The sequence below is a fragment of the Hermetia illucens genome, chromosome 1, assembly GCF_905115235.1.
Source record: "Hermetia illucens chromosome 1, iHerIll2.2.curated.20191125, whole genome shotgun sequence".
NCBI classification, from domain to species: Eukaryota; Metazoa; Arthropoda; class Insecta; order Diptera; family Stratiomyidae; genus Hermetia; species Hermetia illucens.
Window position 1 is genome coordinate 142,979,159 of NC_051849.1, and position 18,826 is coordinate 142,997,984.

The following is an 18,826-nucleotide window of genomic DNA, read 5'->3' on the forward strand; positions in this document are numbered from 1 at the left end:
ATTGAGCCGGATTTTATCCACAACCGGACGGTCATGGTATCGCTCATAGATTTCGTCATTGTGTAGGCTACGGAATCGTCCATCCACATGTAGGGGGCCAAAAATTCTTCGCAGGATTTTTCTCTCGAACGCGGCGAAAAGTTCGCAATTTTTCTTGTTAAGAACCCAAGTTTCCGAGGAATAGATGAGGACTGGCAAGATCATAGTCTTGTACAGTAAGAGCTTTGGCCCTATGGTGAGACGTTTCGAGCGGAACAGTCTTTGTAAGCTGAAATAGGCTCTGTTGGCTGACAACAACCGTGCGCGGATTTCATCATCGTAGCTGTTGTCGGTTGTGATTTTCGACCCTAGATAAGAGAAATTGTCAACGGTCTCAAAGTTGTATTCTCCTATCCTTATTCTTCTTCGTGTTTGACCAGTGCGGTTCGATGTTGTTGGTTGATTCGTCTTCGGTGCTGACGTTGCCACCATATATTTTGTCTTGCCTTCATTGATGTGCAGCCAAAGATCTCGCGCCGCCTGCTCGATTTGGATGAAGGCAGTTTGTACGTCTCGGGTCGTTCTTCCTATGATGTCGATATCGTCAGCATAGGCCGGTAGTTGGGTGGACTTAAAGAGGATCGTACCTCTTGCATTTACCTCAGCATCACGGATCACTTTCTCGAGGGCCAGGTTAAAGAGGACGCATGGTAGGGCATGCCCTTGTCGTTGACCGTTGTTGATGTCGAATGGTTTTGAGAGTGATCCTGCTGCTTTTATCTGGCCTCGCACATTGGTCAGGGTCAGCCTAGTCAGTCTTATTAATTTCATCGGGACACCGAATTCTCTCATAGCCGTGTACAGTTTTACTCTGGCTATGCCATCATAGACGGCTTTAAAGTCGATGAACAGATGGTGCAACTGTTGTCCATATTCCAACAGTGTTTCCATCGCTTGCCGCACAGAGAAAATCTGATCTGTTGCTGATTTGCCTGGAGAGTGAAGCCTCTTTGATATGGGCCAATGATGTTCTGGGTGTATGGGGCTATCGGGCCTAGCAAGATAGCGGAGAATATCTTATAGATGGTTCTCAGACACGTGATACCTCTGTAATTGCTGGACTGCGTGATATCTCCCTTTTTATGTATGAGACAGATAATGCCTCGTTGCCAATCGTCAGGCATTGATTTGCTGTCCCATACCTTGGGCACCAGTTGATGAACCACCTAGTGTAACTTGTCGCCTCCATATTTAACCAATTCGGCTGTAATTCCATCGACTCCTGGCGACTTATGATTTTTTAGCCGATGAATTGCACGGACTGTTTCTCCTAAACTTGGTGGTGACAGTATTTGTCCGTCGTCTTCAGTTGGCGGGACCTCCAACTCGCCGATGTTCTGGTTGTTCAGTAGCTCATGAAAGTACTCAACCCATCGCTCTAATATGCCCATTCTATCGGAAATCAGATTTCCCTCTTTGTCTCGGCAGGATGAGCATCGAGGTGTATAAGGTTTCATCTTGCCGACTTGTTTGTAAAACTTCCGCGCCTGGTGCGGTTGCTCCCTGTACTTTTCCAGTTCACAGACTTCTTGGTTCTCCCAGGCTTCCTTTTTCCGTCTGTGAAGTCGCTTCTCCGCTCGACGGAGTTCGTGATAAGTCTCTGCGCGTGCCCGCGTTCTTTGAGAATGCAGCATTACTGGGTATGCGGCATTCTTCCGTTCCGACACCTTTTGCGGCGGGGGCAAGTATGTTTGTGGCCGTATCCATGATAACGTTCTTCAGGTGATTGTGAAGATCATTTGTTGATGCTTCATCTCCAGGTCCTCTGTTGACTGCAGTTATTGCGGCGTCCATTTCCCTCTTATAGGTGTCGCGGAGGGTTGTCTTGTGGATGGCTTCAGTGTTCACTCTCACCTGATTGTCAGAGGGGATCCTAGGTGGTATTGTTATTCGAGCTCGGAGCACCATGCCAACGAGATAGTGATTCGAGTCTATATTGGCCCTATATCTTCTGACATTCATGAAGGCTGAGAGGTGGCGGCGTTCGATCAACACGTGGTCAATTTGGTTGAAAGTGGCCCCGTCTGGAGAGGCCCACGTATGTTTGTGGACCGCTTTCCGCGCAAACCAGGTACTTCCAACAACCATTTCGTGTGACACTGCTAATTGAATAATCCGCAGTCCGTTTTTTCGTGTAAGCTATGGGAGCCAACGTATCGCCTGAATACGGGCTGCTGCCCTACTTGGCTGTTAAAATCCCCAAGTATGATTTTAATATCATATCTGGGACAGGCTTCGAGGGTTCGTTCTACTGCCTCGTAGAAGGTATCCTTCTCCGACTCTGCAGTCTCCTCTGTAGGGGCGTGAACGTTAATGAGGCTTATATTTCTAAACTTGCAGAGTGCATAGCTGTTCACTTATGTTTTCAAAGCCGATAACAGCAGGTTTCATTTTTTGGCTGACTAAGAAACCTACTCCGAGCACATGGTTTACTGGATGAACGCTATAATATATGGTGTAGCGGCTCTTCTCCAGGAAACCGGTCCCTGTCCATCGCATCTCTAGTAACGCTGTTATATCAGCCCTATATTGGGACAAGGTATCGGCTAGCTCAGCTTTATCTCTGTACAGGGAGCGCTCGTTCCATGAGAAAATGCGCAAATCGTTAATCCGTTGTCGTTGCCGGGTTCGTCGTTGTAAAGTTCATCCTGTCCGAGGCTCCTTTCGTGGCTCCGTAACATCGGTTTTCCGTGTAGGGTTGTCAGCCCTACCCAACCCCAAACCTGGAGGACCAATTGGTACAGTTTGTCCCGTTTTTAGGCGCGGGAGACCCGCATTCATTCTTCTCCGTCTGTAGCTTTTCGTTACGAAAGAGCTCCCAACGGTCACTACGTGGAGGTGAAGATAGGGTTTGGTAGTGGAGCTGTTGGTGTTGGTTTAGCAGGCATTTCCCCCCATTCCCCAGGTTTTATGCTCCATCGTGGGTACCAATCCACGTTTCGCCCTGGGACCTATACTACCCTATGACCACCAAATAAAAGACAAGTGAATATTAATAGTGCCAATAGTAGCGAGTGGGATGAAACGGTCCCAGGAGGATTCCCCGGAAAAGTGCTTACTAAAAACAAACTAAAAACGCCTAAAAAGGCTAAAATTGCCAGAGTGTCGTCATAAAATCATTTCTCGGTTTTGGCTGATGAGGTTATTGATCCCTCAGTTCTCGAAAAAGAACAAGCACCGAAGAAAATTAAAGTCCCGCCAGTAACTTTCACCGAGCTACAACATGAAACTATTCTCGCCATGCTTGGGGAATTGAAAATTGATAAATTTGATATTAAAATTATTACAATTGGACACAGGTTTTTGCTAGAGGATGTTGCGGATTATAATAAGTTATTTACTTAGCTAACGGACAAAAACGTAAATACTCCACAAACCAAATAATTGAAGAAGTGTTTGAAGACGGACCTCAACATTCCCTGCTTGCGTTTATATGCTCTATCTGAAAACAGGAACGAAAATGCGTTCGCTAAAAGCGCATAAGGCCATTATGCACACATTGGTACAATGGAATTACTACGATGATAAAAGGTATGGCCCCACGCAATGTAGCAGATGCCACATGTTCTTCCAATTATAATCTCACTATGAAGTGCACAATTTGTAGTGGGGAACATCACTTTTCGCATTGCCAAGTTAACGATGGAGAGCCTCATCGCGTCAAATGCGCCAACTGCAGGGAACGTCACATTATTAACGGCACAGCAAGCGGTATCCGGTCTAGGACTGCCTTAATAAGGAACTCCAGACATCCCGGTTTTGCGCCCAGGTCCACTAATTTGATATCCTTAAAAGCTGTCTGGCGTCCTGACCTACGCCATCGCTCCATCTCACGCCGGGTCTGCTTCGTCTTCCTTTTCTACCATATATATTGCTCTTATAGATTAAGTGACCCGCCCACCGTAACCTATTGAGCCGGATTTTATCCACAACTGGACGGTCATGGTGTCGCTCATAGATTTCGTCGTTATCTAGGCTACGGAATCGTTCATCCGCATGTAGGGGGCCAAAAATTCTTCTCTCGAACGCGGCTAAGAGTTCGCAATTCTTCTTGCTAAGAACCCAAGTTTCCGAAGAATACATGAGGACTGGCAAGATCATTGTCTTACACAATAAGAACTTTGACCCTATGGTGAGACGTTTCGAGCGGAAAAGTTTATGTAAGCTGAAATAGGCTCTGTTGGCTGACAACAACCCTGTGCGGATTTCGTCGTCGTAGCTATTATCGGTTGTGATTTTCGACCTTAGATAGGAGAAATTATCAACGGCCTCAAAGTTGTAATCTCCTATCTTTATTCTTCCCATTTGACCAGTGCGGTTTGATGTTGTTGGTTGGTTGGTTTTTGGTGCTGACGTTGTCATCATGTACTTTGTCTTGCCTTTATTGACGTATAGCCCAAGATCTCGCGCCGCCCACTCGATCTGAATGAAGGCAGACATACAGTCTCGGATCGTTCTTCCCATGATGTCAATATCGTCAGCATAGGCCAGTAGTTGGGTGGACTCAAAGAGGATCATACCTCTTGCATTTACATCAGCATCACGGATCACTTTCTCGAGGGCCAGGTTAAAGAGGACGCATGATAGCGCATCCCCTTGTCGAAGACCGTTGTTGATGTCGAATGGTCTTGAGAGTGATCCTGCTGCTTTTATCTGGCCTCGCACATTAGTCAGCGTCAGCCTAGTCAGTCTTATTAGTTTCGTCGGGATACCGAATTCTCTCATGGCCGTGTACAGTTTCTGTTCTGGAATAGATGTAGTTAACGAGCTCAACTCTGATCATTTGCCAGTCATCTTTAAGTTATATAGTTTCCCGGAATTCTTAAGCAAACAATTTTTCTATAATTTCAAGTTGGCTGATTGGCCAAGGTTTCAGAACAGTCTAAACGCTGATATTGCTCTCCGACAGGTATCTCATGTTTTGACAGCTTGATGCATATATTACTATTAATCGTAATGTCCCTAAAATAATTGTTAAAAAATTTATACGCATCTCCTTTCCCCAGAGTTGCAAAAACTCATTGCCCACTGAAACGCCTATAGACGTGACTGGCAAAGACACAGAAATGCTATATTCGCTGATCTTTGAATGGTCCTATGAAAGACATTAACATTTATCCACGATGAAGAGCAGCTGAAAGGATGGAAAGAACACTTTACAACGGTTCTTAGCAATATCACATCCAGCGAAGCTCCATCTGTAATGAATGAATGTTCCTCCAAGCACAAGAGAAATCATTCCGGACATCAATACATTCAAAATGAGTAAAGCCGCTACGCTCAATGATCTTCCCGCAGAGGTTTTTATCGCTGCACATACAATTTCTGCAGATCTGTGCTTCCACTAGTAGGGGAATTCGAGACCATTCCCAGAGAGTGGAAGAAGGGGGTTGTGGTTAAGATTCGAATGAAGGGCACCCTTTTGAATGTAACAATTGAAGGGGTAATTCGGGTAATCCTAAAATGCATCAAAGAACATCTCGAGGTCTTGATCAATAGAGAGCAGTCTGGTTTCCACTCCAGATTCTCCTACATTGACCACATCAACATCCAACAGTGTGAGTGGGAGTGTGTGTGATTGCAACCCTATTACTCGTGGGATAAAATGGGGATATTAATTCAAAGTTTTTAAATGGGAGCCCAGAGATACGAAGACAGTACTCAACGCGGTGTGAAGAAATGTTTGAAGCCAACAAACTATCTATGCGTCCATGCAAGTACCTCCCAGAAATGCTGAAATGACCATGCCTTATATAATTGAAGTCGACGAATAGCCCCTGAAAAGACAAGTAATTGGAAGGCGCCAGGAGTCTATAAGATTTCCAACTTCTCGCTAGAGCGGTTTGAGCGCGTTCTCAAGGTATTGGCAAATTAAAGGAATCAGATTATTTTCCACGATTCTTCACCAAGCGGATAACTTATTTCATCTCCGAGGACAGGGTTCCTCTTGCCCTCCAAAATCTCGACCAAATATTTGTCTTCCAACCACTTGGAAAGTCTTCAGTTCAGTTTTCTGCGCGAACATTTCGAAACTTGATGTTCATAAATTAATAAATGGAATCTCTCGACAACCTTACACACATACACACTAGAGCCGACAAATTGAGGATCACTATCCCAGGTCATCGGCGTGAAAGGTAAGTGCTTGATTTAAAAACATTGCATCAAGAACCTTCTCTTCGTTTTTCTATGGGAAACAATCTTCTAGCAAATTACATCTGGCTACTGTCGTGGCATCTGCTCTCAAGAAGCCTTGTTTCGAACATTTTACGAACATCTTATATTCCCGCTATGAATTCCGGAATTTAATCTGTCTTCATTCTTATTGCTTTTGCAAGCACAATTTAGAAGTCGTCTGGTTGATTTCTTTCCGTTTTACCGCTTTGTCCTCGGAAAATAGGACAAGCTTCTGCAAAGCACTGTAAAAGTGTACGATTCAGACTTTCAAATTCATCTTCTATCACCAAAGGAGTCTTCAGTCGCCTTGGGAACTCCACTTTGTTGCCAAGAAGTTGATTCATCTTTGTCCAATCCGTTCTCCAAGGATTCCATCTTTGTATTACAGACTGTTCGTCTACTAAAAGACTAAATTTTAATTAACGATAATCTGAGAGTGAGTCTTGGAGATCTCTCATCGAAGAAGATCCTAGTTCCCTTAACTGATCCAATACCACAGATTTTGTTAAAACGAACCCATTACTCTTGGACAAGAGATATATAAGGACAATCTTGCAATTTTGCCAGCCTTGCTACCAGTAGATAGGGAGAGGCTTTGGTATGCTACAGGTTAATTTGAGTAATCTTTATGTTTGGAGACTCAAGTAGAGTCGAATATAAAAGCCGCCGTTAACTGGAAAGTTCGCTGCATTCAGCGTGAATCTCACCAGGATTACCAGTTTGTCCTCACTTTCCGCCGAAAGTTCCGTTTTCTTGCGTCCAATTTGAGTATCCCCACATTTGGTGGTATAGTAACGCCCATGTCCTCATTTCATCATCAAGAAACCTTGTCTTCTTTCACAATACCTCCTGTTATCGTTGGCTGGTTCACGGTGTCCGGGCTGCAGGGATCTGTTTCCACATACCGGAATTAGATCAGTTGCGTCCACATTGCCAGCTTCCCTTTCTTTCGCCTTTTCTGGTAAAGGAAAATGAAAAAGCTGTGACAAGCAAGCCTGCAGTCCGTTCTCGTATGCGACTCAAGTTACCTTCTGCAGAGTCTTCCTCTCCCGTTTTTTGGAAGAGTTAGACAACGGTGTCACCGACAGGCCGACCGTAATCAGATTCGTAGTTCCCCTCATTAAGAGAGTTGCTGTACTATCATTTCTGGTTGGCCGCGCCATAAACACCGGGTGCAGGTTTCCCACTACAGTGGAGAGCCTGTCTTCCACAGATTCCTTCGGGCGGAAAAATTAATCTGGCGAGGCTTCCAAAATTCGTGCCTCGGCCACGACCAGATTTTTCAAAGTCGCAGGTGCATTCGAAGTCTGTAACTTTGGCCAATATAGACTCAGATCACTGTTTGGTTGGCATAGTGCTCCAGGCTCGAATTGCATTACAATCGCCTCTGATAATCAGGAGAGAGTGAATACTGAAGCCATCCACAACAAAGTCCTGCGTAACACCTATAAGGGGGAAATGGATGCCGCAATAACCGCAGCTAACAGTTGTCCTTGAGATGAAGCATCAACAAATGATCTTCACAACCACCTGCAAGGTGTTATCATTGATACGGTCACATACATACTTGGCCCCAGCCGCAAGAAAAGTCAGAACGGCTGATTCGACGATGAATGTAATCTAACAACGGAACGGAAGAATGTTGCATGTCGAGTAATGTTGCATTTTCAAAGAACGCTGGCTCGAGCGGAGACAGATCACGAACTCCGTCGGGCGGAAAAGCGACTTCACAGACGGAAAAAGAAAGCCTGGGAGAACAAACAGGCCTGTGCACTCGAAAAGTACAGGGAGCAACCGCACCAGGCGCGGAAGTTTTACCAACAAGTCAACTGAAGTTTTATACACCTCGATGCTCATTCTACCGAGACAAAGACAGAAATCTAATTTCCGACAGAATGGGCATATTGGAGCGATAGGTTGAGTATATTAATGAACTGCTCAACAACCAAAATATCGGCGAGTTGGAGGTCCCGCCAACTGAAGATGACGGACAAACGCTTCTACCACCAAGCATGGAAGAACAGTCCGGGCAGTTCATTGGCTTAAAAACCATAATTCGCCAGGAGCCAAACGAACTTCAATCGAATTGGTTAAATATTGGGTCGGCCAACTACACCAAACGGTTCATAAACTTATGCTCAAGGTGTGGGGCAGCGAATCAATGCCTGACGACTGGCAACGAGACATTATCTATCCCATACATACACTAGTTAACCCGTTGGGAAGTTCCGTTCCCACGTACTCGAGGAGGGCGATCAGACCCGAGTCTGCAAAGGACTCATCTGAAGTGGCTCTGCCACGGAGCCTCACCAGAGGTTACCTGGTACCATGTGAACCGGGATGGCTCTCTGAGAGCATACGCTCCAGGAGAATTCCTGCAGGATGTGTTCTCGGCCCGGTTATTTGCAGTTAGCCCCCTAGTGGGAGTTTCATAGTGGTTGTGGTTATGCTCCTCGGAGCTCAAGCGTGGAGTTGCGCTGTACAACTCGGGTGCCGTACCCCTTAGTTGCGGCAGAGGTGTTAGATAGGCCTCATATCCACTGGTATGAATGCTGAGCCTGCACTCAGTATAAACCAGTACCGCTGTGCTAGTCATGGCGTGGCTTTGATTGTGATCCCAAAATCAATCCGTGTCCGTAGAGGACCGTGGGATTATGTCTACACGGCAGGTACTCACGTTAAACCCCCAGGACTTTCATCCCATACATACATACGCAGTACAGCAATAATAGAAGTATCATATTGCAGAGTATCATCTATAAGATATTCTTCGCTATCTTGCTAGGCCGAATAGCTCCGTACGGTCAAACCATACCAAAGAGGCTTCACTCCAGGCAAATCAGAACCAGATCAGAAAAAACTGCTGGAATTTTACCATCTTTTCATTGATTTCAAGGACGCCTAGGATTATTCTATCCAGGGTAAAACTGTACATGGCCATGAGTGAATTCAGTATCCCGACGAAATTGATAAAACTGACGAGGCTGACCCTGACCAGTGTGCAAGGCCAGATAAAAGCAGCAGGATCAGTTTCGGTACCATTCAACATCGACAACGGTCTAAAACAAGGGGATACCCTATCATGCGACCTCTTTAACGGGCCTGGAGAAAGTGATTCATGATCGAGATGTGAATGCAAAGGCCGCCACCCTCTTCAAGCCCACCTAACTACTGGCCTACGCTGACGATATTGGCATTATGGAAGAACAACCCGAAATGTACAGTCTACCTTCATCCAGATCGTGCAGGGGGCGAGTAATCTCGGACTGTACATTAATGAAGGCAAGACGAAACACATGGTGGCAACGTTAGCGCCAAAGAACAAAGAACCAACAACATCGAATCGCACTGGTCAAACGAAAACAATAAAAATAGGAGACAACAACATTGAGACCATTGATAATTTCTCCTACCTAGGGTCGAAAATTACAACCGCTAGCAGCTATGACGATGCAATCCGCGTACGGTTGTTGGCAACGAACAGAGCCTATTTCAGCTTACGAAAGCTGTTTCGCTCGAAACATCTCACCACAGGGTCAAAGCTCTTACTGTACTATGATCCAGTCCTTATGTATTCTTCGGAAACCTGCATTCCTAGCAAGAAAAATTGTAAACTCTTGGCCGAATTTTTGGTCCCCTACATGCGGATGGACGATTCCGCAGCCTATATAACGACGAAATCAATGAGCGATACCACTACCGATACCACAATAGGTTGTGGTGGGTGGGTCAATTAATCCGTATGAATGAGGATGATCCATCCCAGAAAGTATACCATATAAGGGCAATTATGGTAGAAAAAGGAAACGGGGCAGACCCTGCCTGAAATGGAGCGATGGCGTAGGTCAGGACGCCAGACAGCTTTTAGGGATCGATATATATCGAATTGGTCGACCTCGGCGCAAAACCGGGGTGTCCGGAGTTCCTTTCTAAGACAGGCCACGACCGGATATCGGTTGTTGCGCCTTTGATGATGATCTGAAGGCAAGCATAGCTTTTGGTTTGTCAAACACTTCGCCAACCTGACCCGCGAAGAAGTTGTCTTGAGGAGAAAACTCCTTTCTGACAAGTACGCCAGCCATCTGTTTTTTTAATTGCAATAAAACAAAACATTATCAAAATTGGCATAAGTAGCAACGGAATTTTTTCCTTCTCGTAATTTCTATTCTCCATCATAAAAATCAATTTGTATTTCTGATATGTATAACGTTTTTCTTTTCAATTTCAGGTTGAAACTATTGGCGACGCGTACATGGTTGTATCTGGACTGCCTATCCGAAATGGAGACAGACATGCTGGCGAAATTGCATCATTATCACTTGACTTACTCGAACAAGTATCGAAGTTGGAAATTAGACATCGACCAGGAGAAAACCTCCAATTTCGAATCGGGATACATTCAGGACAATGTGTAGCAGGGGTTGTAGGATTGAAGGTACTTAATTATCGATAAGCTAATCTAAGCGGAAATCCAACCTTTTCTGGATGTTATTTCAAACAATTCTAAGCAGAAGTGAATACACGCTTGGTAGCATTATTTTGAGGACATAAAATGTTTATATAGTTGAACATGGAAATCACACTCATAAAAGTTGCGCTTCATCTGAAAAGCTATTCGTTAATTTTCCTTTTCACTAGATAATAATAGTCACAAGAAGAAACAGAGGCGTCAACAATCTTGACGGAGTTCAAGATTTAACTAATTCGGCTGTAATTCTAACGGCTCCTAGCGACTTATGATTTTTTAGCCGAGCAATTACACGGACTGTTTCTTCTATACTTGGTGGTGGCAGTATTTGTCCGTCGTCTTCAGTTGGCGGGACCTCCAACTCGCCGATGTTCTGGTTGTTCAGTAGTTCATCAAAGTACTCAACCCATCGCTCCAATATGCCCATTCTATCGGAAATCAGATTTCCAGCCGTTCCGACTGTTTTTGCGACTGGGGCCAAGTATATTCGTGGCCGTATTTATGATAACGTTCTTCAGGTGATTGTGAACATCATTTGTTGATGCTTCATCTCTAGGATCTCTGTTGACTGCGGGATAGGGATATACTATAAGGAAAAGTACTTAAAAAATAGTTTTGCGAGAAAGATACTAAACTGCTTGCACTATACAATTCTTTGGCCTGCTCCATAAAGCGCTAGATATAATAGATTAACGAAAGTAAGGAACTGAGAACTCTGATAATCATACCGTGATAAAATAAGAGAACTACAACAAAGTTTACGCCATAGTGTAATTGCACTACCGTTGATCGCAGAGCAGAGTTCGCAGTTGATCGTATTGTAATCTTGGAACTCAAGATTCAGTACTTGCTAAATTAACACCCTTAGGATCATTGTGAAACAGTGCAAGGAGTTTGGATCCCCTTCCACCTGCCTTCAGAGGCAGTCAGAGTTGGTGTCTTCGTGCTTCCGTTTAAGCTACACCCTAATGTAGGAAATTAACCTGTACGTCTATCGATCCTTGGAAAACTCGTCCCACCTACGTTGCCATAGATCATCACTCTGACCTTGCGGCATTCCTGTGTGCCCCTCCGTACGTCTTGCTTGTTAAAGAAAACTTCCATCAGAACGTCGGCGAACGGGGTCACAACCGCTACTACCAGGACTGCCCCATTTGATGCACCCCTCAGAGCCATAAGCCGGTAAAATGAATTTATCTGCTTCTGTCTTTGAAAGTTTACAAGCGCTTCCGCCCACACAGGTGACGCTGCTAGAGTTTTATCTCCGCGGTAGTTCGGTTTTCGAGCATAGAGATCAGCAGTTGATGTTGTCATGCAAGTCATGAATGTCGCTCGATAAGCGCACACATAGCCGCCGAACTCGACGGGTGATGCGCTTGACGTCAGAAACGCCTTTAATTTTGTAAGATGGAAAGACACTGGACAATACTTTCAACGTGCCGAACTATCTCTTACGGATATTGAGGGACTATCTGAGGAACCGCTCCCTGTTCTATGAAACGTTAGAAACGCTAGAGGGTCAAACGAGGATGGAGGTCACGTCGGGGGTAGCACAGGAATCCGGCCGGACCTCTGGAACGCTACCTATGACAGTCTACTTTAACTCGACATGCCAGAAGAGTTGCGCTTGGTCGGTTATGCAGATTATGCCGCGGCGCTTGTTGCTGGACGCACTGTCGAACAGGCGCAAAGCAGACTCGGCATATTGATGGGATGAGTAAGCGGATAGATGACTACGCATGCTTTCAACCTTGCACTGGAAAAAACCTAAGTAGTCATCATCATCATCATCATCAACGGCGCAACAACCGGTATCCGGTCTAGGCCTGCCTTAATAAGGAACTCCAGACATCCCGGTTTTGCGCCGAGGTCCACCAATTCGATATCCCTAAAAGCTGTCTGGCGTCCTGGCCCACGCCATCGCTCCATCTTAAGCAGGGTCTGCCTCGTCTTCTTTTCCTACCATAGATATTGCCCTTATAGACTTTCCGGGTGGGATCATCTTCATCCATACGGATTAAGTGACCCGCCCACCGTAACCTATTGAGCCGGATTTTATCCACAACCGGACGGTCATGGTATCGCTCATAGATTTCGTCATTGTGTAGGCTACGGAATCGTCCATCCTCATGTAGGGGGCCAAAAATTCTTCGGAGGATTCTTCTCTCGAACGCGGCCAAGAGTTCGCAATTTTTCTTGCTAAGAACCCAAGTTTCCGAGGAATACATGAGGACTGGCAAGATCATAGTCTTGTACAGTAAGAGCTTTGACCCTATGGTGAGACGTTTCGAGCGGAACAGTCTTTGTAAGCTGAAGTAGGCTCTGTTGGCTGACAACAACCGTGCGCGGATTTCATCATCGTAGTTGTTATCGGTTGTGATTTTCGACCCTAGATAGGAGAAATTGTCAACGGTCTCAAAGTTGTATTCCCCTATCCTTATTCTTGTTCGTGCTTGTGTTTGACCAGTGCGGTTTGATGTTGTTGGTTGATTCGTCTTCGGTGCTGACGTTGCCACCATGTATTTTGTCTTGCCTTCATTGATGTGCAGCCCAAGATCTCGCGCCAATTACCGCCTGCTCGATCTGGATGAAGGCAGTTTGAACGTCTCGGGTGGTTCTTCCCATGATGTCGATATCGTCAGCATAGGCCAGTAGTTGGGTGGACTTGAAGAGGATCGTACCTCTTGCATTCACCTCAGCATCACGGATCACCTTCTCGAGGGCCAGGTTAAAGAGGACGCATGATAGCGCATCCCCTTGTCGTAGACCGTTGTTGATGTCGAATGGTCTTGAGAGTGATCCTGCTGCTTTTATCTGGCCTCGCACATTGGTCAGGGTCAGCCTAGTCAGTCTTATTAATTTCGTCGGGATACCGAATTCTCTCATGGCCGTGTACAGTTTTACCCTGGCTATGCTATCATAGGCGGCTTTAAAGTCGATGAACAGATGGTGCAACTGTTGTCCATATTCCAACAGTTTTTCCATCGCCTGCCGCAGAGAGAAAATCTGATCTGTTGCTGATTTGCCTGGAGTGAAGCCTCTTTGGTATGGGCCAATGATGTTCTGGGCGTATGGGGCTATCCGGCCTAGCAAGATAGTGGAGAATATCTTATAGATGGTACTCAGCAACGTGATACCTCTATAATTGCTGCACTGTGTGATATCTCCCTTTTTATGTATGAGACAGATTATGCCTCGCTGCCAATCGTCAGGCATTGATGTCCCATGTCCCATACCTTGAGCACAAGTTGATGAACCACTTGGTGTAACTGGTCGCCTCCATATTTAACCAATTCGGCTGTAATTCCATCGGCTCCTGGCGATTTATGATTTTTTAGCCGATGAATTGCACGGACTGTTTCTCCTAAACTTGGTGGTGGCAGTATTTGTCCGTCGTCTTCAGTTGGCGGGACCTCCAACTCGCCGATGTTCTGGTTGTTCAGTAGCTCATCAAAGTACTCAACCCATCGCTCTAATATGCCCATTCTATCGGAAATCAGATTTCCCTCTTTGTCTCGGCAGGATGAGCATCGAGGTGTATAAGGCTTCATCCTAAGTAGTCATCCTGACTAAAAAGAGAATTCCGACTCTGCGTCCCATATCGTTCGGCGAGTCGATAATCGAGTCAAAACCAGTGGTAAAGTACTTGGGGCTGGCTCTTTTTTTGAGCAAATCAAAACAGCGGCGAACAAGGCTGCAGCTGGAGTTTCTTTTACTTCTTGGCATGGATACTATCCAATGTGTAAGCCAACCCTCCAATCCTTTACTAGTTAAAGCGTCCCTAATAACTCTGCTGCAATAGCTTTGTTGAATGCTGCCTCTATATTCAGGAAGGCAGGTAGGGTATATGTATTGTTCGTAGTGTAGCGACCGCCTAGTACGGTTATTCATTTCTCACCCTAATTTTGTAGCCAAGAACCTACTTCATGAGTCTAGTATCAGCGGATCAAAAAAATTAAAATGAAGCAAAACGTCATATAGACATGTCATAAATTGATTTCGTAAGCCATTTATTCTATTGCATTGGCGAGCTTCGGAATCCCGACCAAATTGATAAGACTGTCCAGGCTGACCCTGACCAATGTGCAATGTCAAATAAAAGCGGCATGATCACTCTCGAGTCGACCATTCGTCATCAACAGCGGTCTAAAATAAGGGGATGCCCTATCATGTCTCTTTTCAACCTGGCCCTGGAAAAGGTAATCGACGATACTGGTGTAAGTGCGAGAGGCACCAAGACCACCCAACTACTGGGCTATGCTGACGATATTGACATTATGAGAAGAACAACCCAAGATAGTGATGATTGGCGAGAATTGAAAACTTATTAGTTTCTACTATACTCCTCCGTTGTTCTGTCTTTTTTCGAAAACAAAGAGGAATGATAGTTTCTATTCCCGCCAAATGATTTTATTCATTATGAACTAACAAACTACTGTGATTCAATGCGGTAAGTGGTTTCTCAACCGTTGTCGTTCATTTTTTGACAATGTTATTGTTAGGCTACTTGGATAATTGCAGATTGAAGATCCTCTCTCCTTGGCAGAAATCTTCTAACTGCACTTTAGCTTCGTCCTACTCTAATAGATTTAGCTTGGCAAGAAATATCTACGTAGTGCGAAACGGGACATAATCAATTTTATTCCTGAAAGCATTGTAACAGACAGGTTAATTCCATTAAATATTTTCTTTTACCTTTTGTCGATTTTGAATAGATGCCTCGATATTGTCTGTTTGGAGATACAGTCAACACAGCCTCCAGGATGGAAAGTACTGGTGAAAAGATGAAGATTCATATTTCTGAGACAACATACCAATTATTAGAACGTGTAGGGGGCTACATCTGCCAAGAGCGAGGATACACGCTAATCAAGGTGGCGCTGCTAAAATTCAACTGAATTAGAATAAAATATTCTCACAGTATTCATTTATTTATCAGGGAAAAGGCGAAATGAAAACTTATTGGCTTCTGGGTCAGGAAAAAACACGAAAACACCGACCCAATAATTTGAATGGAGATAGTGGAAATTCACCATTAATCCACCCCAGCGATGTTCAACCTGATCTCATATGCAGTGCAGAAGTTTACGATCATCCACCATGCACGCCTTTACTTCAGCATTCCCGATTTCATCTTCTGAATGCCCGCGAACGTGCAGAATTGAACCATAGAAAATTAGTTTGCAATGGAGTGTATGGCAGCGCATCAAGTGACCAATACTTAACGGCTACAAAATCAAAAAAATACGATTACACTAGAAGTATGTGTTTTAATTGTCAAAGTGCTCGACACATTGCGAGCAAGTATAGTATTACGAATGGAAGCATATCATCTGCTAGAGAGAGCATTGAAGGAATATCTAGGGATGTGCCCAAGGTATCGGCCATTGATTCAAACACGAAATATTTATGTGTATGTGATCTACGTTCAGGCGGGACAAGCCATTCACGGGGCCCCCAATCTGCACCTCACATAACCTTTATGCAGAGGGACGCGTAAGTCGGATAGGGTGCCTAGGAAACTTTTCACACTATCCGTATGGGCTTTTCCCACCTATCCAATTTGATGAATGTCAGCTCCAAAAGCAAGAACATTTCCGCAATGATCTAAACGTCTTAACTGTATACATAACCGTTTTCCATATCACCGAACTTTAAAAATGTTGAATGATACTTTTTAAAATCAGACAACGACAAATTGAAATCAGATAGAAGTAAATGTAACGCAACATAAGCTTCCTGGAATCCTTATAGAAAGCTATTACGCCGTTATCGGAACAGTATTTGAACTCAACGAATTTTATTCGTATTTTATAAGTCGATTACATGAATATTGTAGGACCATTTTTGTAACGAAAAAAAAAACGGAATTAGATTTAAATTTTTTATTCATTTACTTGAAACTTCCTAGGTGTGTTGACTATTGATTCATTTGCTAGATATCAATTATGTATGCACGTTCAAAATATATGCTTGATACACTCGAATTTTATCCCAACCCAGTGAATTTGAAATCGAGAATTTCGATTGGACTTTCAGATTTTTCCACTTATTTCATTTTCACATTAATTTCTTTTATAACGTCGTTCAACTCCTTTATCAAATCAACTGAAAGAAATTCTCGTTCAGACGCCGTAATGAATATATATTGTAAATTATATAAGAACCAAACGAAAAAGAACGATTGTACTAACTATTAGATAGGAGAATAAAAAGATTTCATGACCGTTCAATTATTACTGTTAATATATGTTGGAATAATAAACGTGTTTTAATCGAAACTAATCAATTCAGCCGTTTGCACTTCATTACCCTCGTCCTCGTTGGCTGGTTTTGGCGGAGAGCTTGGCGCCGGTTGAACGTTGTTGGGCTGCGGTTGTCCTGATTGCGGCACTGGTTGTTGCTGATGAAGAGGAATTTGCTGTTGGAGGTGAGGCGGATGCGATTGCGGTGGAGAGAACGTTTGTTTGGGATCACTAGGCTGTTGCTGTGGTGGTTGAGTATGCATCGGACCAGTCATTGGCATTTGACCCGGTAGTCCTGCCGGTGGTAATCCCCCAGACATGATTGGAGCCATATTAGGCATTGAAGTATTCACATTTTGAGGATTCGAAATGTAACCTGTCTGTTGTTGCATATTAGGTATATGGCCGCCCGGAGGAGCAGAGGTTATTGGAACTGTAAGTAACCGTTTTAGATTCAAAACCAATTCAAATACAATCAAAATTTTAAAGAGTATTCAGCATAGTTGTGACACGAAATGCTCCAAAAAAATGTTTGAAAACGTATCCTTCTTAATTGAAGATCGAACTTCACTTACCATTTCCATTTTGCATTGGATTTATTGTTTGAGGGGCTGTCTGTGGTGGTTGTTGTTGAGGCTGTTGCTGCCCTTGTTGTGGTTGTTGTCCTTGTTGCGGTTGCTGCTGTTGAGGTGGTCCTTGTGGTTGATTTGGTATAGTCTGGGCAGGAGGTTGCATTCCCGGCATCATTTGATTCGGCGGCATAGATGGCATGCCAGGATTATACATTCCTGGCATGGGAATCGATCCAGGCATAATTTGCCCTTGCGGCCCAAACCGTTGGATGTTTGGAGAATTGGGGGCATAACCATATGGCCCAGCATTGAAATTAGGCATCTGATGACTGGGAGAGCTTTGCTGTCCAGGAATGAATGGGAATGTTGATTGGCTAATGCGATACTGAGCTTTTTGTTGTTCTTGGCGCATTTGCATCTCACGTTCTTGCTCTTGAATACGTTGTAATGCCAATTGACGTTGGTATTGAAGATACTCTTGTTTTTTCTTGCGCATAATCTCCAGTTTATGGGCCATCTGTAGTTGACGCTGACGTTCCTGTTCTTCTGCGATACGACGAAGTTTCTCTTGATGCTCCTGACGAAGCACATCGAGTGCGGCACGAGAATCTTTGACCTGTTTTCAACAAAACAGTAATGAAAAATTAAGAAATAAATAAGAAGGGGGTATTTATGACGTTTAAAATCAATGAAACTTTTATTAACTTTTTTTATTGCCCCCGGTTAGCATTATTGTATTGAAAAAGGAGCACCTATAAATGTGTCTTAAGTACTACCAAATGCCGGGTATGATGGGCAATCAATCAGGTAGGTAAGTATCAGTGGGGAGGGACCAAATTAGCGCTGTGGTGTGCCGTTTTGATGCCACAAACTCCTAAGACCAGCCGGCCCAGATCTTCAAAGCCAGCCTGTAGCATTCACGAAAGAAAGCAGCTCTCCCACCCTGCAGCTTGAAATGTCTCTGAGGTCCTCAAAGAATAGTTTACCTAATGTCCATAGCCTGACTATAGCTAGAGCTGTCGCAAAGGAATTGTCAGAGGACGGCTCTCGCGAACGAGTTTTATAATAAACAGGACAATTCGTCCTTGACTTGACACAGGTGGTGCGCCTTCGCCATCGGGTTCTCGGCTGCTATGTAGGGCGAGTTGATTTCACCCTTGGCAGTTGCCAGCGGAACTGTACCCGCCGAGGGACTGTGAAGAGCAGAGTCCCGCCTGACCTGTCAGCCTGCCCATTCCTCTCTATGTTCCTATAACCGGGAGCCCAGAGGGTGGCTGCTTGGCTGTCGGTCAGAATGGCTATGTTACGCTTGGGACTCGAATCAT

General features: G+C 44.5%; 2 protein-coding genes across 4 annotated transcripts in view; one reads left to right on the plus strand and one right to left on the minus strand.

Moving 5' to 3' along the window:
* Positions 1–16,430, plus strand: part of LOC119656503 (guanylate cyclase 32E) — a 211,198-nt gene extending 194,768 nt beyond the window's left edge. Inside the window, exons 19-21 of the mRNA XM_038062844.1 lie at positions 10,445–10,651; positions 15,400–15,558; positions 15,624–16,430. Coding sequence (XP_037918772.1) covers positions 10,445–10,651; positions 15,400–15,558; positions 15,624–16,184 — 927 coding nt within the window. The 3' untranslated portion in view covers positions 16,185–16,430. The remainder of the gene's footprint in view (positions 1–10,444; positions 10,652–15,399; positions 15,559–15,623) is intronic.
* Positions 16,431–16,554: 124 nt separating this feature from the next.
* The window catches only part of LOC119656512 (hepatocyte growth factor-regulated tyrosine kinase substrate), a 35,099-nt gene continuing 32,827 nt past the window's right edge, over positions 16,555–18,826 (minus strand). For all 3 annotated transcript variants that reach the window (XM_038062852.1, XM_038062861.1, XM_038062869.1), the window contains 2 exons: positions 17,505–18,117; positions 16,555–17,362 (listed from right to left, as the gene is read on the minus strand). In XM_038062852.1, coding sequence (XP_037918780.1) covers positions 16,956–17,362; positions 17,505–18,117 — 1,020 coding nt within the window. In that variant the 3' untranslated portion in view covers positions 16,555–16,955. The remainder of the gene's footprint in view (positions 17,363–17,504; positions 18,118–18,826) is intronic.